Source organism: Cydia strobilella, chromosome 19 (genome assembly GCF_947568885.1).
Source record: "Cydia strobilella chromosome 19, ilCydStro3.1, whole genome shotgun sequence".
Lineage (NCBI taxonomy): Eukaryota > Metazoa > Arthropoda > Insecta > Lepidoptera > Tortricidae > Cydia > Cydia strobilella.
This window is the reverse complement of record NC_086059.1, coordinates 5,870,894-5,897,566: the sequence shown is the minus strand read 5'-3', so window position 1 is coordinate 5,897,566 and position 26,673 is coordinate 5,870,894. Positions and strand designations below refer to the sequence as shown.

Sequence of the window (26,673 nt, the reverse complement as noted above, 5' to 3'; positions counted from 1 at the left end):
TGTGAATGTTAAATTATTGTTTTTCTTTATACTTGATATATGCGTGACGCGCCGGAAAATGGATTTTTTCGTACAAAAATGTGTGATACTTTTTTATAGCTACAATCGGTGTCATTAATGAATAGGAATATAAAAACACCAAAAAAGTTGAAAAGTAGTTTAGAGACAGTGTTTTATAGAAAAAAATAGCTATAGTGTGCGTGCGCCCTAACCGTCCTTACATTTTCTAATCGACGCTTGTTTATATAAGGCACTGGCCGCTCGCAAGCCACTCGCAGTTTTGTCCTTACTCAGCCACAGCTTGCAATTTACTCGTTCAATTCAAATTGAGAACAATTTTTTTTTTTTAATCGTGAACTTTGAATGTAGTGTAGTGCCATGGCTTTGCTGCAAGGACCTTCGCTGAAACAGCTGGAGATGATTAAGCAGGAGTTGGGAGAAGGAGAAGGGGACCTTGAAAGAGGGGTGCGGGACCTCAGGAGCATGTGTGCTGCTTCGCCACATCTGCCACGGCCTGAGAGCATAGGTATTTATATATACAATATTTTTGGAATGTAATACTTTTTACTGAATGAGGATAATACAGTTCTCTAGGACCTCTTTACTTCTGACCTAGATATAATGTCCTTCATTCATTCATTATTTTCATATTTTCTAACAACGTAAAATAAGGTACCTAAGAAGAAAATTCTATTGAAATAGAGACGTTTTAGGCAATTGCGTTAATAGAAGTTTAATATCTATATATAACCTGATCGTAATTTTATTATCTAATGATGAATGTGTACATGTTCTCATTGCTCTAAAATACTCTAAATAATTGATATTCGTTTACTTTTGCGAGTTTACAAGTAAGTACATACATATGTGCATATTGTTGTTACCTGCAGGTTGATCATATTATACGAGGTCACCCGCTACTCTCTTAATATTTCTGAAAATCCTAGGAATCTTATTTTTGATCTCTTAATATTTAATGGCTTAGTTAAAGATTTTTGAAAATCCTAGTTTCAAAGTAAAATTTGTATTAAAAAAGTAGCGTTATTTAAGAGCGACAGCATGGTGGAATGTTGGTTGCCACTTGCCATATATTTATTACTGACTAAAACATGTTCGGATAATAATTATGACCCTCATGAAGCTAAACTTTAGCCTTACAGCCTTAGCACGGAGATAATTGCATTTTAGTACCGCTCCTAGCTACTATGACGGTTAGACTCAATTTACTTCGTTTTAAATACACTTAATAAATACATATTTCGATTATAGGTAATATAGGTAGAGATCAAAAATATCTTGATGATAAAGTTTGCTTACCTACTCAATTATATTTTATTTATATAGCACAATATAATATATTATTTTGTTTAAAATTTGTGGGTACTTATAGGTAAAAAAATGCTTATTTTGAACTATTAGTTCTTTCTTTATTATTGTATTTTACTGAGGTGTCACAAAAACCTGTTTTTAGGGTTTCATACCCTATTACTAAGATTCCACTGTCCGTCTCCACTGTCACCAGGCTGTATCTCATGACATGAACCGTGATAGCCTAGACAGTTGAAATTTTCACAAATGAGGTATTTCTGTTGCCGCTATAACAACAAATACTAAAAATTAAATTTGTACGGAACCCTCGATGGGCGATTTCAACACCGGTTTTTGTCTTGTGATAAAAGTGCGCATAGGTACCTACACTTGCATCGAAATGTTTGCATCAAATAAATTCACAAACGTAAGTCTAATTACACGAGTATATTAGTAATTTAGTAATGATTAAAAACTGTTCTAAATATGGATCGATGTGATCGATATGCAAGAGATAACACTAGGAGTGTATTTTTTTTTGTTTTTAAATATTTATAATTACATAGGGCCTGTTTTTTTAAACCATAAATGTAATAATATGTAAACAAATCCACATTCTACACTTAAATGATACTTACTAATAATTGTTTACATTACTTTTATGCTAATATTATAATAAATCGTAGTCAACACATTGAAGGTTGGCGGACAATACTCGTACTCGTACAATACAATGCTACAAACATGCGGAATCAGCGACTTCCGCGGCACAATAACCTCATTTTCGTATGCATGTACCTAATTAATTAATTTAATAACTTTCTTATTAGATCGGGTATATATATAGAATTACCTACTTATAGAAAACAAGTGCAAGTCGGACTCGCGTTCCAAGGGTTCCGTACATTACACAATTTTTGACAATGTTGTTTTTTTATATGAAACACGAGTGAAATGACTTTAAAAAACCCGTAAGTAGGGGTCGGATCAAGAACTAAGTACTTACATAATTAGCCCGACTCACGCTTGACTCCAGATTTCTAATATATTTCTTACGGGGAAATAGCACAAACGTAGAGTCGCTGTTCTTGCTACAAAAAAAGTTTATAAGAATACTAGCAAATATAAATGACATGGAGAGTTGCCTCCCTTATTTCAAAAAAATTAAAATATTAACGCTAACTTCACTGTACATTTTTGAATTATGTAAATTTGTTAAAAAACAAAAACATTTATTTGAGAGAACAAGAGATAACTTTCCAAGAAATCAAAACCTGCGGAAAAGAAACAAATTAGTTAGCACCTTCACAAATCTAAAAATAGTGAATTCCGGTCCTTATCATATGGCAGTAACAGTATATTATAACAACATCCCTTTAGAATTAAAACATATAGAGAAAGACACAAACACACAAATCAAAATATTTAATAAAATAATTTGATTTGTTCCCAAAAATTGAGTATATAGAGAAAGAATTAATATTCCTTAACAAACTAAAAAAGTTCTTGATTGAAAACTCATTTTACAATATAAAGGAGTATTTTAATTACAAGCCTTAATATTGTTACCTGCTAGTGTGTGCTAGTTTTTAAATCTTAGTCTTTAAGTCCTAGAATAAGTCTTTATGTATATTGCTGTGCCCAACGGGGTTTATGCTGGAACATGTAAATACTTTAAAAATCTTGTAAAACCCATAAAAGCAATAAATAAATTATGAAATAGGTTTTCCTGACATCTATAGGTAAAAAACTGTTACGTGTATTTTTTTTTTAATTTTAGAGCCAGTAGTTTCAGATATAAACGGGGGGGTCATGTTTTGGCTATTTTTTTAAATAACTTCTAAACTATTTATTTTAAAATTATAAAAATTATATATTTGAGATTCTTAAAATGAGCTCTTTCATTTTATATGTAGGTAACACGATATAGTTTAAAAAACTTTGTTTTTATTTTCTCATTTACCCCCTAAGAGTGGCACCCATGTTTAAAATCCATTTGTTAACGTTAAATGTCCGTCTTTGAGTCACAAACTTACATATGTGTACCAAATTTCATTCTAATTGGTCCAGTAGTTTTGAAGAAAATGGCCTGTGACAGACGGACAGACAGACAGACGCACAAGTGATTCTTTAAGGGTTCCGCTTTTTCCTTTTGAGGTACGGAACCCTAAAAATAATTAGAATGCCTCGTTTGCTTAGGTTAGGTAGGTACACGTTTTGTTTAGAAGGGCTCTTTATTAGTGATTAAGTACTTCAATCGGTCTTTGTAGCCGATTTCTTGCTCCAAGTATATTTTTATTTTTAGATAAGAGCCTGGGGATACAAGTATTTCTTATAAAGCTATCGAATTATGTAAGCTCAAAAATATTCTGAATACTCCTAAGTATTACTTTAGTTTGTTTAGATATTATTTCTAGTCATTAATAGATCATCTGCATATATTACTCGTTAACCGAGATATATACAGATAAATGAGACACGTACGTGCGACTATTTATACAACTAATGCGAAAGTATCTATACCTACTAAATGTACTTTTACACAATTTCCTACATAGCAATATAGGGGCCTCGGCACCAATTAAGACCTTGTTGCTTTGGGTGTCGACACCTCTCGGTCCTTTTGAGGTTTCGAGGAAATTTAATGCTGCAAGCATCCTCGGCACATGCCACAGGAGACAATTTTATAATAAAGTTTTAATTTATAGTATTTAGTTTATTTACGTAGTTTCGTTATTTACACGTTAAGTAATTTTGTAGTACATTCTACCAAATATAGTTTGTAGCCTAGATTGACGATTAGAGATGTGTTGACTTCCTTAGGTTCTTCTAAGCCCTTTCCAGAACGTTAAGAGCCCATCAACGTGCTCACTAGCGCCACTGCTAAATAACTGTGATTATTTAAAAGATGGCCGCTAGGTACTGTATTTTATATTTAGGTACCTTTTAAATAAGTACATTAAAATAGTTTTATGTATCTTTGAACTCAAAACAAAAACGGCCGTTTTAACTTTGGACACATAAACAAGTTTGAGAACAAATACAATTATTATATTAAATATTTTGATTTGTGTTTTTTTTTTAAAGTAGTCACAATACTATATATAAATTAAAAACTGTAATAGATGTCAGCCGCGATAGCTAAAGACGCCGGTTCGAATCCGGCCTTCACCACTGGAGGGCTTCGTCACTTTTTCTTTAATATACCTATATGACATCTATTACAGTTTGGATACATAGATTGACGAATCCAGCAACGTAAAAACTATTATATTGTATTCAAAAGGTACCTAAATACAAAATACAGTACGTAGCGGCCCCCTTTTTTGAATATCTATCGTTAATTTTAAATAATCACAATAATTTAACAGTGGCGCTAGTGAGCACGTTGATTTTTGAGTTTTAATTGTATTAAATACTTGTACAATCATCCAACATACATGACATACATCGTCATGCAAACATTATCATAGTATCGTAATAATTTCATATAAGCGGGAGACGTAATATTTTATTAATGCAATAGGTACTTGGCTATTCTATTTATAAATATGTATACTGTTAACTGTACAGAACAACTGTCAATTAATAGTTATGACATATATTATAGGTATATTAATTAGAGAATCTAATTACAAATAAAAACTGTCTAATGACAACATGATATTTATGTATATTATATAATAAATTTGTATATGTATTTATATTGTTTATTTATGTAGTTTATAAAGGTATTACAGTATATAAATATTACTAGTTTGTATATTGGCGTTAGTATTAGAATTTATATTTAGAACATTTTTTTTCGCATCGCACTGCACCCACCATAATTTCTGTTTGGCCCAGTCGTTGACTGGTAGAGAATGCCTCAAGGCATTAAGTCCGCCTTTTGTACTTGTTCTTGTGCAATAAAGTTTAAAATAAATAAATAAATAAATATTTTCATCCCTTGCGTACATACATATGCTTTTTAAAGAACAAAATTGAACAAATGAAGCAACTACTCGTACTTTGTAAACTACATCTGCCTCTTCCTGAGATCTGTATGCAGACAAAAAATACATAAAATAATATATAAAAAATACATCGTAACCTAAATAAAAATTACCAGAATAAGAATTTCTGCAAAAAATGGTGCTTGTTTTAGACGATTCGCTTGTTCTTTAAAAGTCATGTATTGAGACAATCATTAGGCGTTTTATATCTATTCGTTAATAGTCCCTTTATTAATAATATAAAACTTAATTAATTACTTAAAAATCATAAATACTAGGGAATAGGGATAAATCACTTATTAGTGACAGAATTTATGGCAAGACTATAGAGGTAAGTACTAAAGAGCAATTTGAATGACACTTGCCTCTTTATACCGAAGGGTATAAACTTGAACTATAGACTTCCATATCTACTATTGTTCATGTGGAAAACAGTAAGTATTTCATTTTAAAACCTTAAGATCAAAATCTATTCTCAGCCTCGAAGAACCACAAAAATCTAAACCTTAAAATGTCCTTTAGACAAACCCACCTTTTGTGCAAAAAATATTAATCGGTTTAGTTTCCCGTTCTTTAAAGTCAGACAGCTTTTAAATTCTAATTATAGTCATTGTGTAGGTTCTACCAAAATAAGACAACAACATCAGCAGCGAGTTTAATTAATGTAGGTAATATAACCGCCGCCGTGTATTCCGTGTATTCCGAATGCTTGCGCAAGCTCAGTCCAGGTGAACTCTGGGGCGAACCAGTGTAACGTGACCGCACGACACGTAACTACTAATACCTATGTAGAATTGGAAAGCCCGTTCTTGGTTCACTTGAGCGTGTGATGCTACCTGACACGACCACGGAAGATTTTGTAATTTATTTTGAGGTACACATTAATGAAAAAAAAATGTACTATTTTGTACTGTTATAAACTGTAATTACTGTTATAAAATTGTACTCATACTGTTTGGATACTGTGACGTAGGGGCCGTGGTCGTGCTAGGTAGTACCTTTCTGGCACAACAGTAAAAATACTACAAAATAAATGTACTATTTTCACTTCTATAAAACAAGTTTGCTCATACGGTTTAGGGGAAAATGGTATCTTGCACGATCACGCTTTCATAAATGGTTAATTTAACAGTCAAAATACTACAAAATAAAATTTTGTACTATTATTAAAAAAATTGTACTCGTACGGTTTAGACAAGGTGACATAGAGGTCAAAATTCGCTCATACACGAATTATTTCCCCCGATTTTCCTCGTTAGGTGGACTATATGTCATAATGTCACCTTGCTAAACCGTAACCATACCGTAACAGTAGGTATTAGGTATCTACATTTGTTTTAATAAGTACATTTATTTTGTAGTATTTTGACTATTAAATTAACCACTTATGTCACAAAATAAAGCGTGATCGTGCCAGATAGCATCTACCCAAACCCAGCACGCCCCTGACCTCTATGTCGTATTTTGACAATTAAATTAACCACTGATGAATGCGTGGTCGTGCCAGATGGCATATCGATTCGGTACGGAGCACGACCCTGACCTCTATGTCACCTTGTCTAAACCGCACGAGTACAATGTTTTTTAATAACAGTACAAAAAAGTACATTTGTTTTGTAGTATTTTGCCTGTTAAATTAACCATTTATGAAAGCGTGGTCGTGCCAAATAGCATCTTCCCCTAAACCGTATGAGCAATTTTTTTTTATAGAAGTACAAAAAAGTACATTTATTTTATAGTATTTTTACTGTTGAATAAACCACTTATGAAAGCGTGGTCGTGCCAGGAAGGTACTACCCAGCACTATCACGGCCCCTATGTCACAGTGCCCAAACCGTATGAGTACAATTTTTTTATAACAGTAAAAATAGTACTTTTTTTTCATGAATTTGTACCTCAAAAGAAATTACAAAATCTTCCGTGGTCGTGCTAGGTAGCATTACACACGTGAGCTCTTCGACACCCTTTCTCAGAATGCAATTGGAATAACACCTAACTAATGGTCGTATTTTTTTCACAATCTCCATGAATATGCGTTTAGTTGTTTACAAGCAAACGCAATAATGCAGTATCCGCGGAAAATTTTGCTCGCAATTTATATCTGCAAGTATAAACGTTTTTGTTGTGTTAAAATGTTCCAAATGTATATGGAAAGACGGATGAATGGTTAGGGATATCCATATCCATTTTTTTTTTGTTAACGGAGTGGGCGAATGCTGTTACGCACCGTCCCCCCGGCCGCGGGAAGGCCATTGATGGGGGGGTGTGTGGGACTCGCCGCTCCTGTCCCCTCTCACTGGCGAGAGGGGAGGGAGAACCTGGCCCTACCCACTAAACCCACTCCGGCGTTTCATATCCTCTTTGCCGTTTGCGAGGGCGCCATGGGATCGAGTACACTCTACCATGGCGCTCCCCGCCGGCGGACCCGGCTTGGCGCCAGGACACCCGCACAAGGATATCCATACGGAATAAAATATTTTATAATCTAACTGGTCCTTCAAGATGTACATACCTAACCTTACATAAATTACCCAATATAGGTAGGTAAATTATTGGGAAACATTCAACACTTGGTCCTATGTTCATCAGTTCATCACATAGACCGGAGAATACCACCAGTAAAGGTTGTACTCATTGGAATTTATTGATTACCTATATGAAATATTCTACAATAGGTATTCCACTCCGCTAAATTAATATAAAGATCGCGTAGCTCGCAGAAAACATTAAATAACGTTAACCGAACAACAAACGTGCCCTTTTTGATAAATAATAATAACAAGCGCACAATTATAACGTGAGAGCAAAAAACCGGAGGTGAAGGTCGGAAAAGCACGTAGGTAAACAAAGCACCATAAACCAAAACCACATTCAAAACTTCCAAATCCTTTGTTCTGGTATAATAGCAGTCAGAAATGGACTTTATGAATATAGATGCCATCTCGCCAATAGGAAACGCGTAAGGCGTGCAATACTTCCGTATGGCCAACAGCTGCCGTTTCGAGCCAAGAACGTAGGTGGGTCGCTGCGAACTTGTATGCTCATAGGACTTATTAGCATCACGGTAGAAACGCAACAAACTGGACGAATTTTTAGCTTAAAACTCAAAGGGAGTAAACATTATTAGTGTATATAGCTGTTGCGCTCTTTTAGTGTTAACATATTGACTTCCGTGCAGCCTTCGCTTTGCAATTCGAACAACTTTTGGAAATTGGCAAGGTTCCGCCCACGTGGGTCCTCTGTTCTCTATTTGGGGTTTGGTTGAAATAGGTAAAATTCTGTTAAGTTTTATATCCCCTCCCCACTTACTACAGGATTTATCCATCAGAAACGCCTTAGTTTAAATTCATGTATTTCTGGAAGGCCTAATGAATTTAATGTAGAAAATGAAATAAACAAATGTGGTCCGTGTGCCAGGTTATACAAATATATTATGATTGTCTTAAAATGTATTTCTTACCCACAATCGTTCGGCTTTTGATACTAGCGAAAAAATGTCTCAGATTGATGTAACTATTTGAAAAATTGAGTTGATTACTAGGTAAATAGTGACGAACCGCGGACAAACAATTTTTGTGTCTTGTTTTCATCGGAAGTGCGATTTTGAATAAGAAAACCTCATGTTATAAAATTCCCCAATAATAAATATTCGGACGGTGACGATCCGGAAAGTCAAAAGATAGAAAAGACATATCTTGTGGTAACGATTCTGAGTAATAGAAACTTAAAAAAGAAGATTCTAAAATCAAAGTATTAGACCGAATTAATATTTAGGTACTCTTACTTACATAATACATACTCACATAATATGACTGTACCAAGCGATAAATATTGCACATTATATTTCTCAAGCTTCATTCTTTAGATATAAAAACCAGGTAGTCCTTTAACCTACTAGGCAACTCATCGCATGTTTAAAGTGGGTAGCAGAAACTTTAACTCAAACAGGTCTATCCCTACTTTTCCACCTAGTCTTGATGGGGCGCGCGGCTTGCCGCCATTGCTCATTCTTTATTCTTGCGAGGCAACGAACGCACGTAAAATCATAATTTTGTTTCAAAGTCGTTTAAAATGCCTATACGTAGTGCACTTATACACAAACCTACAAATATATCTTCGAATGAAGCTTACTCATATAATACTGATCGAACTTCACTTTGAAGTTCGTTTGATCATGTATTGGCTGACAATTAGTTCCGTTTCCATCAAAAATCGTATTTATTAAGTGTCGTTTATTTATACAGGGTGACCTTAGCCATTGGACAAACCCTGAAATACCACGTAGAGTTACTTCTCAGGAATGCTCTAACGTTAATATTTTTTTAATTAGAACAAAAGAAAAAAATAATTTTTCGAACAAAAATTAATTCCAATGATCGACAACAAAAAGAAACATAACTGTATTAACCATTGGCAGTGTTTTTGACAACTTGTTCGAAAATGTGCGGCAATGATGACATTTGTCAAAAGTCAGAATTTTATTAATGTCATAAATAAAAAAGATAATCAATAAGGTCAAAGAAGGTTTCATACTATTTATTACCTCAGGAGCTATAAACACATACAGGCTGCTCCAAAATAAAAAATTGTTATTTGTTAACTTCTTCGTAACCGCTACACCGGTTGTTATGATATTTGGTATACTGATTCTAAATACCCTAATGCAAATGTACATTTCGGCTTTGTCCAATGGCTAAGAACACCCTGTATAAATCTATGCCGTATTATACCATATAAATACTGCACTTTATGAAATTTAAGTATTAGTCCTAATTTACACATTGATTAGTGTTTAGTGCGCATTCATACATTTTTTAGGTACTAAACGGAAGTAGCAAATGTATGAACTCGCACTTAACACTATTTTTTATAATGTACAGCAGTTTTTAGTAGGAAGGAATTTTCATTATACTCAAAAACAGATTCTGGACAGGGCACGGGAGTAGTAATATTTAAGTGTACCCTAAAAACAAATTAATCAGTGAATTCATGTCGGCCTCTGTGTGGGAGTGTGACTTCTTTAACCCTCTGCAACTGTGGTGACTTTTTTAGAAAGACTACTGATGTGGAGTCTATCAGACGTCATTTTCGATAATTCATTAAAAATAAACTAATGGCAAAATCGTAACAATTGTTTTATATATCGATCATTCCATTAATAATTTAATAAATTAAATTGTAAGATGGGTTTAAAATAAAATACATAAGAAATATATAATAAACTTTCATGAGATCACAGTTTCTTACAATTTGTACTTAGGCTCACAAAAAAATTATAAAAAAACTAAACAATCAACAACTTCTAGTAACTTTAGTAATTTTCCTACTTTTTAATATTGTATTTATACCTAAAAGAAAAATTGAGAAAATCTAAAGACGGAATAAGGCACTAAGTAGTCCTGAAGTTTGTACTTATTTTAAAGGGTCTCCCTCGATCAGCCATCTAAAATATAATTATTTAGGAACTTTAAATTCTGTGTTTTTTCCTTTATGGATACTAAAAATAACTTGGCCTAAAAAGAAGGATATTGATAATTTCGGAGTGCGTTGAACTCTTTAGTAGGTCTGTACTGTACCGCATAACCGCCGCCTTATACCGGCACTCGTACAACCGGCTCCAAAGTAGCTCAATGCTGCAACTTTGTTCGTCTATGGCTGCAACGATACTTAGCAGAAAACTAAAATAAGAAGAAAGTTCTCAAGATTTATTTGATCCATTAAATATGCCCTATATAAGATTTGAAAAAGTACTTATCAGGTGACCCAGAGTCGAGCAGCCTGGAGAACAAGGCTTAGCGGATTAATAGCCTATATGTTATTATGGTTCCGTACCCAAAGGGTAAAAACGGGACCCTATTATTAAGGCTCCTTTGTCCGTCTATCCGTCTGTCTGTCTGTCACCAGGCTGTATCTCATCAACCTTGATAGCTAGACAGTTGAAATTTTCACAGATGATGTATTTCTGTTGCCGCTATAACAACAAATACTAAAATGTACGGAACCCTCGGTGGGCGAGCCCGACTCGCACTTATCCGGTTTTTATCTATAGTTGGTCAAGCAAATCTTGTCAGTAGAAAAAGGCACGAAATTCAAATTTTCTATGGGACGATATCCCTTCGCGCCTACATTTTTGAAATTTGCCGCCTTTTTCTACTGACATGATTTGCTTGACCAGCTATACTTACATTCTGACTTGAGAAGGTCAAGAAATATTTAACCTTCCGCTTAATTAGTCACATATCCGTCGTCTGTCCACGATTAACATATAGAGCCAATAAAGAAATGCGGAACTATACATTTATGTGCTTATCCGATACGAGACTGTCGGTTGCTATTCCATATGAAAACAAAATATTAAAATATTTGGATATTAATTTGGCTTGTGTAAGTAGTATTTTTGCGTCAAAAAATAGACCCATTTCCATAATATTCATACGTATACATATATATTTGTAGCCATGTAGGTTGTTTACTGAATTCGATATCGCTACTTATAATGAGGTCAGTGACGGTCGTTGATGCTTGCTGTGAGTCATTTAACATTTTGAACATTTAAGTATTCGCCTGTATCCTGTATTAAGTTGGTAGATAAAGAATTACTTAGAAGAAACAGTTGCTATAGTTTATTTATTTTAGTAGTTACTTTATCTGAGATGGGACAATATGTCATCTGTTTTTTGATTAAGATCAAAACTTTATGTTAGATAATTATAACAATCGCAGATCTAGACATTCCTAACTTTTCGCCTCGTAAGAAGCGACATCGCATTCTTGTGACCTTCTAAATTTGCACAAAGAAGAATTATTTATTCTACACAAAGAGTGTTTCATGAATCATCGTAATTCCGAGCACTCCTCGCGACATCACATCGATGTCACATTCTGTAAGTTTACGCGCGCCCGCGGTTATCTCGTTCACGTAATCTTGCATAACGGCGCTGCGTACTAATGATGACACCACATTGTGCATTGAAGGAATATTAAGTCAAGTGCCTGACTACATAGAAATTAGACGCATCACCTAATTAGCGCTGATAAATTCGACTATTTAGGTTGCAGGATTTCAATACAAGCTAAAATAAAGAAGGTACAAACCCTACATAGATAATATGCCAAAAATATGCGGAAAGTTTCATGGAAAGAAAAAGCTTTATGGAAATATTTATGGAGTACAGTGGAAAGCATCCCCTAAATCAGCAAGAATTTCAAGACATAAAGTAGGTAAATTACCACTCGGGTTTAGCTTTACGGCGGAGGGAACAGCAAACAGCGAACGTCTTTTTTCTCTTATCTGTAAAAACATGAAACACATGCAAAACTTGAAATTAATACTTACCTAACTACAAAGGACATTAAAAATGATGACTCTAGTATCAAGCGCAGTTCATACAGTCACTCGCCCAACAGGCTTTACATCGCTCTACCGGTTCGCAGTAATGCCGCGATATTATTAGCCATTCCATTTTCCAGACTATTCTACAGGTTGCTTTTAGCTTTATTGCGGGAAAACAGCACCGATTATCGGCATTTATGAAGTCTTCATTTAGCTCAGCTTACATAGTTAGATACTGATGTACCTACCTACTTACTCTAGTCATTGTATTCAAGCCGCATTCTTGCGGGGAACTTCTTTGTTCTCGTGGAAATCAACATGTAATTCGAGAAAAATCCAATTAACGACCAACTGGGTCTGGGTGAACTGGGTCTGGGTCTGGGATGGGGTGGGGTGGGTGGGAGGGATCGATTGTCCTCGGGATTGTAAGTAAGGGGCATACATTGTTGGCTCAATTACAAGAGCAAAAATATAAAAGTATTAATAAAAATATAAGTATTCAAATCTTTTTGGGACTTATACATCGGTATGTAAACAATCTTTAAATTAAAAACATCTCCCATATCAAAATAATTACGTACAAGTCGTATAACGCTACGTATTTATATTGCACCTAGTCGTATATTTGAACAAAGCAAATATACTAGAATGTTTAGAATGTCTTAGGAATCTAGTGGCTGACAAAAACTTATCTAGGTCTATGTATATAGTTTGTTTACCTTACGATTAAAACCGGCCGCCTTTATTGATTGCTAGTGTCATTAGGACACTTTTCGTTCCCCTTTTTTAAGAATAATTAATTAATATATAAAAAAAAGCTTTATAGGGCGGAATCTCCTAGCGCAGTATCTATACCTACATACTGTCATTGTGATTTGAAAATCTATTTGTCCTAAGATTTGAAAATGCTTCATTATTTAGATCAAAAACAAAGCAAAAATCACAAAAAGCCTCACGCAATACATTAATTAATTATAATTTTATAAACTAACCTTGGTTACTCCCCTCATTGGGGAGGCGCCGTGGTTAGAATGCTAGCGATCACATGGCAGGTGACGGAAACGCCGTCTCCTCCTCTCCCTCTGACTACTAGAGGGAGCCTTGGGAGGAGCGAGTCCCACATACCACCCCCCCAATGGGCTTCCCCAGCCCGGAGGGTGAGATGCGTATATGCATTTAACCCTGTGTCAAAAAAAAAAGGTAACCCCTCATTGTTTCTCTATTCGTTACCTAGGTTTACTACCTACCTAGGTTACCTAGGTTTTTTCATAACCTAACACCTGTATTTATTAATCGGTAAATAAGTATTGTATACAATGTATACATACAAATAACCTTGTCGTAAAATCTGTCATAATATTGTTGAAGCGTATTAAACGATTTGGCTCCAAGTACGTGTTCACTACTATTACGACTATCAATAGTCATGACTAGGAAGGTCTTACAATGTTATCTCTTTTGCAGTCTCATGGTCTTGGTAAAATGAAATATACACCTACACTCATGGACAAATTTAGAGAAACGCAAAACAAAAAGTTTAAAATAATTACTAGTGATTTTGAAATTACTTTAGGTGCTGTATAATCCAGTAATAAAACCTTTTTGTATGCGCTACTCTTAATTTGTCCATGAGTATAGTATTATAACCCCGGTCGTCCTTTTCATTGTCATATACTGTAAATATGAGGTTCTATAAACAATAACGGCACTAAAGTTGGATTTACATAAGTCTTTTAAATGTCCAATTCGTTATCGTTGACACTGACAACTCTACACTAAGTAACAAGCGTGAAGAATTTATTGTCAATAACTAAAGGTGACTAAAATTAGTCCCAACCCGAAAAACCTCGTAAGTGATAGCCATACACGCGGATAGTACAAATTACCCCTCTCATTACTGAACATTTTAGAATAGGCTTAAATATATAATTTCAAATCACTTTATTGCCAAAACATGATAGGTTGATGGTACAAAAAAATAGCAATACAATCAATAGGTACATAAATTCTAGGTTAAGTACGAGGGCGGTTTGATAAGTACCCGTTTTTAGGTTTTTTTAAGGTTGAAAATAAATAAAATATCTGTTAAACGAAAAAAAAAATTATTTTCTACTCTATCGTTTTTTAGCTTTATATAATTTTGCCAACGGTATTCCGGTTTCAGCAAGCCTCCCAAAAATACGATTTCTGAAAATCCTGAAAAATCGTCCATATGCCGAAGCATTACGGGTGACTTTTCATCTTATCCCGCATGAAAAACGCGTTCAATCTTACCCCAACGCACCCTACATTATTTACCATCAGCTTTGACACCGTTTTGCTCAGAATATTAAATGGCTTACTTCTAATTTGTAATTCACTCGCAATGAGAACTGACCGGACCGTCCTCCATCATTGTTCAGGTCAGCCTTGCACAACATGAGGAGGTAATCCTACGGTATGTGACAGGTGCAATTAATGGTAGCTTAGCTAAGGACAAGTACTAACTATAGATACTAGTTAATATCTAACTTGCTTATTCCATGTGTTATTCGCAGTTAGTGTTAAGCAAGTTTAACGCTGTTAATGTACATTAGCATAATTTATTTGTGCTAACTTTCGTTAAATATTAACCCTAAAATGGTTGCACACATAATATTCATCCCACTGGTTCAGATTGTGGAAAAAACTTTTTCACCTCAGCAGCTCGAACAAGCCTACTTTCGTCACTCCCTGGAGTAAGGAAAGTGCGACTTTCCTCACTACAGGGAGTGAAACAAAGTAGCTTTTTAATTTAGTGAATGCCATGAACTGCCACTTTATACTTCGGGGTCTATTACAAATTCGGAATACATTTTAACCTTTAATATGTTCTCACTACTGAGGTGAAATAGTTATTTGTTATACAAGGGTGCAAAGTTGTATTTTACCCGCGAGTGTGGAATTGAAACACGAGTAAGGGATAGGATTCTATAGTTGAACCACGAGCGAAGCGAGTGGTTCTAAAATAGAATCCTGAGCGTAGCGAGTGTATCAACACACGAGAAGTAAAATATATTTGCACCCGTGTGTAACACAAAACTTTTCACCTCACTATAGCGAGGAAAGTGCAACATCCACAGGCGTTAGATCATCTTTATCACTGGAATCACTCATTTTTTTACGATATAAAACTCTGGAAATTCTGTATTTTTACGTGAGAAGTTATTAAGTAAAAATTTTGATGACAATGTTGACATGTCTGACGTATGAAATGTCAATGATGCGTTTTGAAATTGCATCGACTCATCTGTGCGTTCAGAATTATATTTAACATCATTATTAAAAAACAAACGTTTCTTATGGAACTTTAAGGTTTATGACATAAAATCATTAAATAAAGTTAAATTTGGTATTTTTTATTAGATTCTCAAACCACTTGTTTAATGATAATTAATATCGAATGAACCATTATTATGAGCGTTTTACGTTTTGTTATCTGTCAAGCTACTTAAACACGCTCCATCCAAGGTCTAATTACTTTCCCCACTAGTGGATAAAATGCGTTTTTCCCCGCTTGTTTTAAAGGATAAAAGACAACTTTCCGAGCTAGTGAGGGGAAAAATACATAATTTAAGATTTAGATTTCATGTTATTTCACTCTCCTTCTCATGATAAATACCTATTGATGTTTGTCATTTCTAAGCGTCGGCAACCCTAGCGTTGTGCCGGTGCGCGCGGTGCGGGGTGCGGCCCGCCGAAGGTAACTCCATTGTATTTTTGTGTAGGTATCAAAACGGTAGGTATTTGCGTTTTCTTTGTAAGAAGTTTGACGACCGGTCTGGCCTAGTGGGTAGTGACCCTGCCTGTGAAGCCGATGGTCCTGGGTTCGAATCCCGGTAAGGGCATTTATTTGTGTGATGAGCACAAATGTTTGTTTCTCTGAATCATGGGTGTTTTTCTATGTATTTAAGTATTTATATATTATATATATCGTTGTCTGAGTACCCATAACACAAGCCTCCTTGGGCTTACCGTGGGACTTAGTCAATCTTTGTAAGAATGTCTCCTATAAATTTTATAAAAAATAAAAAAAGAAGTAATAGTTATTTGTTATACAAGGGTGCAAAGTTGTATTTTACCCGTGAGTGTGGAATTGAAACACGAGCAAGCGAAAGGATTCTATAGTTGAACCACGAGCGAAGCGAGTGGTTCTAAAATAGAATCCTGAGCGTAGCGAGTGTTTTAACACACGAGAAGTAAAATACATTTGCACCCGTGTGTAACACAAAACTTTTCCCCTCACTATAGCAAGGAAAGTGCAACATCCACAGGCGTTAGATCATCTTCATCAACTGGAATCACTAATTTCTTTACGATATTATAACAGAAAACTGGAAATTCTGTACTTTTACGTGAGAAGTTATTAAGTAAAATTTTTGTTGACAATGTTGACATTTCTGACGTATGAAATGTCAATGATGCGTTTTGAAATTGCATCGACTAACTTGTTCGTTCAGAATTATATTTAACATAATTATTAAAAAACAAACGTTTATTATGGAATTTTAAGGTTTATGACTTAAAATCATTAAATAAAGCTAAATCTGGTATTTTCTATTAGATTCTCAAACCATTTATTTAATGATAATTAATATCGAACGAACCATTATTATGAGCGTTTTACGTTTTGTTATCTGTCAAGCTACTTAAACACGCTCTATCCAAGGTCAAATTACTTTCCCCACTAGTGGATAAAATGCGTTTTTCCCCGCTTGTTTTAAAGGATAAAAGACGGCTTTCCGAGCTAGTGAGGGGAAAAATCATGTGTAATTATGTACTCCCCGTATCTTTGCTAGTATGGCCTTTTTGGTTCAGTTCAGACTGCGGTCGATAGAAGCGCTTTATACCAATTCTTTACCAAAACTTCTCAAACTTAAGTATTAAGTAAAAGTAGTATGTAGTAATCATTTCCTTGTTTAAAAGTTGTAGGTAATTACTTAGTTGCAAATTGTAAATAGTTGTGGTAAGTACGTAAGTACCTATTTAATCTAACTTCGAAATCGCTGCAAGCGACAAGTGGCTTGCGAGAGTTGCGAGTTGCGACACTACAGAAATAAATGGCCCTTTTTGTGTCTACGGGGCACTTTTGCCAATTTAATACGATTTTAAACGACCTTTTGTTATGTAGTACGCGTACTATTGTCAAGGTTGTTGGTTGGTACTTTGGTAGTCTAACTATTTATAGGTTACTCAATCTTGTATTTTCAATATAAGTAAAGATATTTGTCAAAGAGAGCAAGTACCTATCTATACGAGAGTCAGGGACAACAATCACGTGCTCACGTTGTATACAAATAACTTTGTACCTATTACAATCGTGTTATTAGCTGTGTTATAATTAAGTTAAACAGGGATAATATAACCTAGGTACTCTCATTCATCATCAAAGCAAATTATTATAATGGCAAGATTCTTCTATTAGCACGCGACCGCGTTTTACTACCTACATCAACTGATCAACCATGTCATTTACATACAATCGTAGACTAGACTCAATTTGCTCTATATTTAAGCCTCCCTTACGCAATAGAATAGGTGTGGTTTTATCAACTTGAAGATCATTGTCACGCAGAACTCGCAGAAGCCGTCTCATTTTTGCTTTGAAATAGCAGTTTGAGGAAAAATCTCTTCAATGGGACTCGTTACAACTTTTTATAGAGATGAAACAAAGAAACCGGTGGTTATATCTGTTGAAGCAATTTGCGTAAATAAAATATACATACGTTATGCATGTTTTTGCAAGATAAATATCAGAACTACTAAACCTAGTACCTTACCTTACCTTACCTTTTTTACCTTATATAAATATGTATGTACTAAAATTTAAATCGTGACTATACAGATCGACCAAATGCTAATTTAGTTTCGCCCTCTCAGTGTTTTTCATGTGAGGTTTATTTCTCTTCAGACCAAATAATATACCAAACCTAACTGATATTTTTTGTAAGTCTACTAAATCTAGTCCATATGTATTACGTCAAATGCACGCAGTATTATATTAATTATGAATTAATCACTAGGTATGTATGTACTACCTATATCCAAGAATGCAACAATTGAAAGTAGATATGTAAATGCAAGCTTAGGGTACATGTAGATTTATGAACGACCTATCCGACCGAGGTGTATTTTGTACACATACCTCTTCATTCTATTAAATAATTTTTATGTAACTCACCTTTGTAAATTGTTCCAGTCATACAAACTTGAACTGAAAAATCTGAAATATAAAACTGAATAAATTAGTAGGAAGTAACTTAGGTTCTCTATTATGTCATAAGAACAAGTATATTATAAATTGACTCTTTATGAACACGTGATGACAACATTGACAACATGATCGTTGTCACCGCAATAACCCCGTAACAGGTGCTGCCTGATGTTGTCCTTTAACTCCATAATAAAATTATTGTATTTAAGTATTACACAATATTTACTCTTACAGCAATGCACTCATAAAATTCCCATGTAGGACTACGGGCTCCTGTGAAGCGCAACCATGAATACGCAACCAAAAATGAGAAAGAAATGGAAAGATATAAAACTTTACCATAGTTATTTGCGCAACCCAAAATTACTCTTCCTCCACTTCCATCTGGTCTTTTAAGCTTAAACACAATTAATAAGTATAAAATGGTAAATTTATCTTCCAGACACAAGTTTCCTGGAGCTATTCGTGCGCGGCTGCCGCATGGATATGGAGCGCGCGCGCACCAAGTTCGAAGCGTTCTGCGCCTCCAGGGGGCGCCACAGGGACCTGTACCAGCAGCGATCGCTCAACGACCCGCCGCTTAACGATATCTGCAACTTTATGTAAATATTATAAATAATAAATAAATAAGTATTACAGGACATTCTTACACAGATTGACTAAGTCCCACGATAAGCCCAAGGAGGCTTTGTGTTATGGGTACTCAGACAACGATATATATATCATCATCTTCCTCGCGTTATCCCGGCATTTTGCCACGGCTCATGGGAGCCTGGGGTCCGCTTGTCAACTAATCCTAAGAATTGAATTGACGTAGGCACTAGTTTTTACGAAAGCGACGGCCATCTGACGGGGAACCAGGACTTGTTAGGATTAGTCCGGTTTCCTCACGATGTTTTCCTTCACCGAAAAGCGGTTGGTAAATATCAAATGATATTTCGTACATAAGTTCCGAAAAACTCATTGGTACGAGCCGGGGTTTGAACCCGCGACCTCCGGATTGAAAGTCGCACGCTCTTACCGTTAGGCCACCAGCGCTTCTAGACAACGATATATATATATAAAGATTCGAACCCAGGACCATCGGCTTCACAGGCAGGGTCACTACGCACTAGGCCAGACCGGTCGTCAAATATTGACTATATAAATTATGTATATAATTTACCTAGGTACAGTTAAGGAACCCACTTGGATATGCCACTTTCGTATACCTTGCCAGTGGCCAGTGATAGTTAGTATAAAAGAAAAGCCGCTAGGTATCTCAATTCACATAATGACAACTAAGATGACAGTGAGTAATGACAATGACGAGTACTTCCGTCCAATGCCTACTATTATTGTAATTAGCTATCTTGAACACTGTGATTTTATAATTGAAGCTACGTCAAGTCAATGGAGTGATCTTTTTCCAACGGTTTTGGTGGCTTCTGCTATTGATGTTATATTCTGTAGCGTCTTACAGTTAGCGTCAATATTGTTAGTTTTCTCAAAAACAGATGTAAATGTACTGTGCTATCGTAGTTATCTATTCTAACCCTCATATTCTTTCAGGGACATCGTGCCGATGCCAAAGCTCACAGACGATGGGCTCCGAGTGACCATATTCCGCATCAGGCCGCAGTACCCGGAGAGTAGCTCAGACATAGCGGCGACTGTTCGTGCTGTCCTGCTCGTGGCCGACGCGCGCATGCGCGACGAGAAGGCCATCACCGGCGACGCGTTCGTGTGGGATGTAAGTATAAAAGCCGAAGCTCACGACGGGCTCCCTAGACGCCACTTCATCCACAAAAAGACGACTGACTGACCGCCTCACATCGGTGGGGTGCGAAACCACGCAGCTGTCACAGCCAGTCGCAACGCGGATACAGCCTCTCATATATACCCTCCTTCAAAAGATCTAAACAGAGCAAAAACAAGTTTTGTATGGAAAACTTAAATTCGCTGTATTTTTTTACTATGGTATCTGAAGCTACATAAACTAATTTAAGACCTAGATATATACCTTATCCTATTGCAAGTAAGTACAAAGTTTCAGAGCAATCTATGTAGCTAGTCGTTTTAAAATGAGAGCGTACTAACTACGTTTTTTATGGAGAACCGAACTTGCCGTGCCGGGGACTCTTAAGGTGGCCCGCCAGGTGATCCTGGTATAGATAATTAGATACATAACATAACCTTACCATCCGAACTATTCCGAACCTTTAAGCAAATTCATCTTGCGGCCCGGAGCTACAAGGCAAAACGGTCTTTGTGGCCCTCACAAAAAAAAGTTGAGTATATGGCTGCTCTAGGAGCAGGCGATTGAAGTTGCGCTTCATATATTTCCTAATGGTGCATGATCTAGTTTTAATAAGGTCGCTGTTACTAAACCCAATATGAGGCAAAATCTAAGTTAAACCGTTGGTGTGCAGCATGCCCATAGTTGCCGGGCCGGAATAGTTATTTTCCCCTCACTAGCTCGGAAAGTTGTCGTTTATCCTTCAATACAAGCGGGGAAAAACGCGTTTTATCCACTAGTGGGGAAAGTAATTTGACCTTGGATGGAGCGTGTTTAAGTAGCTTGACAGATAACAAAACGTAAAACGCTCATAATAATGGTTCGTTCGATATTAATTATTATTAAATAAATGGTTTGAGAATCTAATAAAAAAGACCAAATTTAGCTTTATATAATAATTTTAAGTCATAAACCTTAAATTTCCATAAGAAACGTTAGATTTTTTATTTATATAAATATAATTCTGAACGCACAAGTTGAGTCGATGCAATTTCAAAACGCATCGTTGACATTTCATACGTCAGAACAGAAATGTCAACATTGTCAACAAATGTTTTACTTAAAAACACTTCTCACCGAATTTCCAGTGTTTTCTATTATAATATCGTAAAAAAATAAGTGATTCCAGTGATGAAGATGATCTAACGCCTGTGAATGTTGGACTTTCCTCGCTATAGTGAGGTGAAAAGTTTTGTGTTACACACGGGCGCAAATGTATTTTACTTCTCGTGTGTTGAAACACTCGTTACAATAGTTATTTGTTATACAAGGGTGCAAAGTTGTATTTTACCCGCGAGTGTAGAATTGAAACACGAGCAAACGAAAGGATTCTATAGGTGAACCACGAGCGAAGCGAGTCGTTCTAAAATAGAATCCTGAGCGTAGCGAGTGTTTCAACACACGAGAAGTAAAATACATTTGCGCCCGTGTGTAACACAAAACTTTTCACGTCACTATAGCGAGGAAAGTGCAACATCCACAGGCGTTAGATCACCGTCATCACTGGAATCACTCATTTCGTTACGATATTATAACAGAAAACTCTGGAAGTTGTGTATGTTTACGCGAGTCGGTGAGAAAAGGTTTTAAGTAAAAAAATTGTTGACAATGTTGACATTTCTGATGTATGAAATGTCAACGATGCGTTTTGAAATTGCATCGACTCAACTTGTGCGTTCAGAATTATATTTAACATAATTATAAAAAAACAAACGTTTCTTATGGAATTTTAAGGTTCATGACTTAAATTCATTAAATAAAGCTAAATTTGGTATTTTTTATTAGATTCTCAAACCATTTATTTAAAGATAATTAATATCGAACGAACCATTATCATGAGCGTTTTACGTTTTGTTATCTGTCAAGCAAATTACTTTCCCCACTAGTGGATAAAACGCGTTTTTCCCCGCTTGTATTGAAGGATAAACGACAACTTTCCGAGCTAGTGAGGGGAAAACAATATTATAGATCAGCAACGTATTTGCTCTGTACGTCACTTTTGTTTATTGCCTTGGGTCACTTTCTTTTGTAAAAAAAATTAATACTTTGGTAAATACGAAAAGTTGGGTAGGTGTCTTATTTTACTACGAATACTCTTCCAGTTATCATCGGTTCGCGCGTCACTGGTGGCGCGCGTAGCGGCGGCGGCGGGCACGGTGCGGCGCGGCATCCACCTGGCACACGCGGCGTACCCGCAGCGACTCAAACGCATCCACGTGGTCGGCGCACCCAGCTTCATCGCCTCCTCGCTACAGCTCATGCGGTCCTGCATGAACGAGAAAGTCAAACGGCGGGTTAGTACCTATCAATCTGTTCTATTTGATTATTCGTCTTAGTGCCAGTTGCACCATCCGCACTTGACAGACTGATCAACGTTAACCGGCGCGCCCCGGCGGTTTACTATGAAACTTTCCATACAATGAAATTTAGTGAACTCTTTAACGATCACAAACGGTGCAACCGGCCCTTAATGTCCACCTAGCAGGCTGGCACAGGCACACGCAGCGTACCCGCAGCGGCTGAAACGCATCCATGTAGTCGGCGCGCTCACCCATTTCGCCTCTGCCTCGCCTTTTTCCCGTAGCGCGGGATCGGCTTGCCCAATCATGCGACGCCATTTTTATAACACACCAATAATAAAAAATAATAGTGTTTCTAGTTCTACTCAAATATTCGTCCTGTTGCCCACAACTCGCTCGCAGTGTATTCGCAGCGCTTGTAACGAGTATAAGTTTTCGACGTTGAGCATTCATTTGATATTTGATACATACCCTCCTGAACAAATGGTACATGAGAAAGTTAAAAAATGCAGAGCAGTAGGCATGCACTTATCTGCCGAAAGATTTCAGGTCTCCTAAGCCACTGGGTACCCGTTGGACCTTGATCCTTTGGTTGATAGCCTTTTAAGTTTGAAAGACGAAACTTGAGATAGGTATTGTTCAGGTTTTCTCGCTTTTTTTCAGGTATCACGACATCAAGTATGACTCATAATGACTGTCCTTAATGCAGTCTGTTGGTAAACGAATAAAACCAACATTCCTTTGGTATTTAAATTATACCTCCAGCGGAAATCGCAGAGCTGTAATACTACGTAAATATCTGTCACCTACCTATTTACTTAGAGTTGGCAATAGCGACATTTAATCATAATCGTAATATTGTTTATTGCACTATGTAAAAAAATTGTTACAAAAAATACAGAGTATATAAGTAAGTATCACATGGACCCCAGGAGGGGGTTGCAAACATTTTCTTAAGCTAACTATTAATAAGTATTACTAACTTTAGAACATAAACAAGCCTTATAATAACGGTATATCAAAATCATATTACTTATGAAAAATATCATCAAGGAATTCTGTGACTGAGTAGTATGTCGCGTTTTACTGCTGCATAATGAGGGCTTTTCCGATATATTTCTAGATTTGGGACGGGTTGCTCAAGCTTATATTTTAGTCTTTTGTTTAACATTAAGAGTGCGTTTAAGTAAGTACAATTACGTACATATAATATATAGGTACAATTTTAAACTAAAATTCCTCATATGTCGTATAATTGGTATTTAAGGCTTAAGGTACTTGTAGGCGCAAATACATGTCTTAATGATGCCATTGTTTTCCGTAATAAAGAACAATATTTTCATTCACATTCGATTTTTAGTTGATTGTATAAAACGACCCATTTTTTAGTACCAGAGACAATTTCATTTCGGTTCAAGTCCCCGAGCGTAGCGAGGGCTATAATAAGTGGAGCAGAAAATGGGTACCTATTTTATGCTAGAGTACGAGACACTGCTTTTCAGTCTTTTTACAGATTACGAAAAAACACCTAAAGGTACGTTTTGGTTTGGACATTTTGGAGATTATTTTATTAGATCATAAAAAAACCACTACTTGCAATCTACACATAACATAAAGACGGACTTTACCAGCATGAGAAGATAAAACCATATTATTTCGTTAGATATACGTATAAAATAAAAAACCGGCCAAGTGCGAGTCGGACTCGCGCACGAAGGGTTCCGTACCATTACGGAAAAAACAGCAAAAAAATCACGTTTGTTGTATGGGAGCCCCATTTAAATATTTATATTATTCTGTTTTTAGTATTTGTTGTTATAGCGGCAACAGAAATACATCATCTGTGAAAATGAGATACAGCCTGGTGACAGACGGACAGACGGACAGACGGACGGACGGACAGACGGACAGCGGAGTCTTAGTAATAGGGTCCCGTTTTTACCCTTTGGGTACGGAACCCTAAAAAAATACCTGGATGTCCGTATTCTCTTCACGTCACACCGCCGTCAGTAAAAATATAATATTGTTTGAGTGAAGTAACACCAAGTCATAACAGTCATGAGTGCAAGTTCCTGAGTCATTGTCACTCAGCGAGGCTCTCATTGTCTTCAGTAAAATTAAGAGGAAATAAGTTGAACTGGCCTTTATCGCGTTGTTATGGCTGTTAACGATTGTATTGTTAAAACAATTAAGACTTTATCAATTACGTGCTCATGCCTGTTTTAGTAGTCAGTTACACTTGCATTTGCGTCAAAAATTAAGTCATTATTGGCCGTAACTGTATTATTAGTTGAGCGACGTGTTACAATAATGTGCCTGAATGGCCTGAATCTAAGAAATAAACCGTGTGTGTGAGCCCTCCCGTTTAATAACTGTACATATAGATATCTAGATGGATCGCGTTTGATAATCCCGCGAAAAAAATTTTATAGTCCGACCAGTCGCCGGCCACCACCCGGCCACCAAGAAAATGTATACAGCTCTATGGAGGGTATCTCAACTGAACCGCGAATAAGGTTCGACGTGTTGCCTCCCTGTCACGCTTACGAACGAATTTACAAGTGCGACAGAGAGGAAACACATCGTGAGATAAGACCCTAAGTTTTTATACCAATTTGCTACCGTCAAGTATGGCGTTCTTATGGGATATCTTATGCACTGCCAAGTCATTTACCAACTTAGCGTGATCGAAGTTTAGCATAATACTAGCTATATTTAAGGAACGCAATGCGACCGATGGCAAATAAAATGAACCTTTTTCTGTTACAGTTTTATCTGCACTCCAAAGTGGACGAGTTGCTCGAGCAAATCCCCGCGCGAGTGTTGCCAGCCGAGTGGGGCGGCGAAGAGGAGTCCATAGACTCGCTCGCCCGCAAGTGGCGGCACCGCATAGACGAGAGCCGCGACTACCTGCGCACCCTTAACGAATTCTCCTCCTCGAACGTCAAGTCGACAGACAGCGACATCTATGGCGCGGTTGGCGCTTTCAGAAAACTTGACATCGATTAGTCTATGGTTCATTAAACTTTTTAAAAATGCCGCGTAAAACTTTTGTGTGAGTGGTTGCAGAAATTGCAGAGTGCGGGCCACGCAGTTCGTGATGGGGATATAGGGTAAGAGGAGTTGTATTTACCTTTTATTAAAATAATGTCACTGTAACAAACACACCAAAGAATGAAGAAGAATGTGATTCCAAGGGAATTGTATTCGACTGTTTCGTGTTAAAGGTGTTTTTGATCAATTTGTCATTTACTACTTTATTGTGTTACACGTAAGCGTAGAGCCGGAGAAACAGATTGCGCGTATTCTTGACATTATTTAGACATTATAATTTATAATTTCATATAAAGCAGGCTAAAATATGTTGTAAACAATATGTGTCGGGTAACTTGGGCGCTTGGTGTACGTAGTACGCAAAAGTAGGACAAACGAATGGAAAGATAATACTTCAAAGTTTGATGTTCAAATTATCGTTTGCTTAGTAATTATTATGTTAAGAAATAAATTAAGTAGGTAGGTACTTTAAGTTTCCCTATTATTTAAGACCTAAGAAATATTACTGTATTAATAAAAAAATAAAAAATATTGACTAGTGACTACGGTATTGTTTTTTTTTATTATCGAAGCAGCTAGCGGCAGTAGCACGGTCGCATTTTCATCGCTTGTCACCATGTCTGTCACGTTTTAACAAATATGTAAGTGCTAAAGTGACGGGCATAGTGACAGGC

General features: G+C 36.3%; 1 protein-coding gene across 1 annotated transcript; it reads left to right on the top strand.

Moving 5' to 3' along the window:
• Positions 1 to 260: 260 nt before the first annotated feature.
• Positions 261 to 26,547, top strand: LOC134750285 (alpha-tocopherol transfer protein-like). Its single transcript, XM_063685446.1, has 5 exons — positions 261 to 526; positions 19,311 to 19,470; positions 20,420 to 20,600; positions 22,748 to 22,939; positions 25,715 to 26,547. The coding sequence occupies exons 1-5, from the start codon at positions 379 to 381 to the stop codon at positions 25,952 to 25,954; spliced, it is 921 nt and encodes a 306-aa protein (XP_063541516.1). The 5' UTR covers positions 261 to 378; the 3' UTR covers positions 25,955 to 26,547.
• Positions 26,548 to 26,673: the final 126 nt, after the last annotated feature.

What these genes read in the sequence shown, in the direction of transcription:
- LOC134750285 (XM_063685446.1), top strand. Translation starts at nt 379, where the DNA reads ATGGCTTTGCTGCAAGGACCTTCGCTGAAACAGCTGGAGATGATTAAG. An exon ending in AACGATATCTGCAACTTTAT is followed by an intron (nt 19,471 to 20,419) that starts GTAAATATTATA and finishes ATATTCTTTCAG; the next exon opens with GGACATCGTGCCGATGCCAA. An exon ending in ACGAGAAAGTCAAACGGCGG is followed by an intron (nt 22,940 to 25,714) that starts GTTAGTACCTAT and finishes TTTCTGTTACAG; the next exon opens with TTTTATCTGCACTCCAAAGT.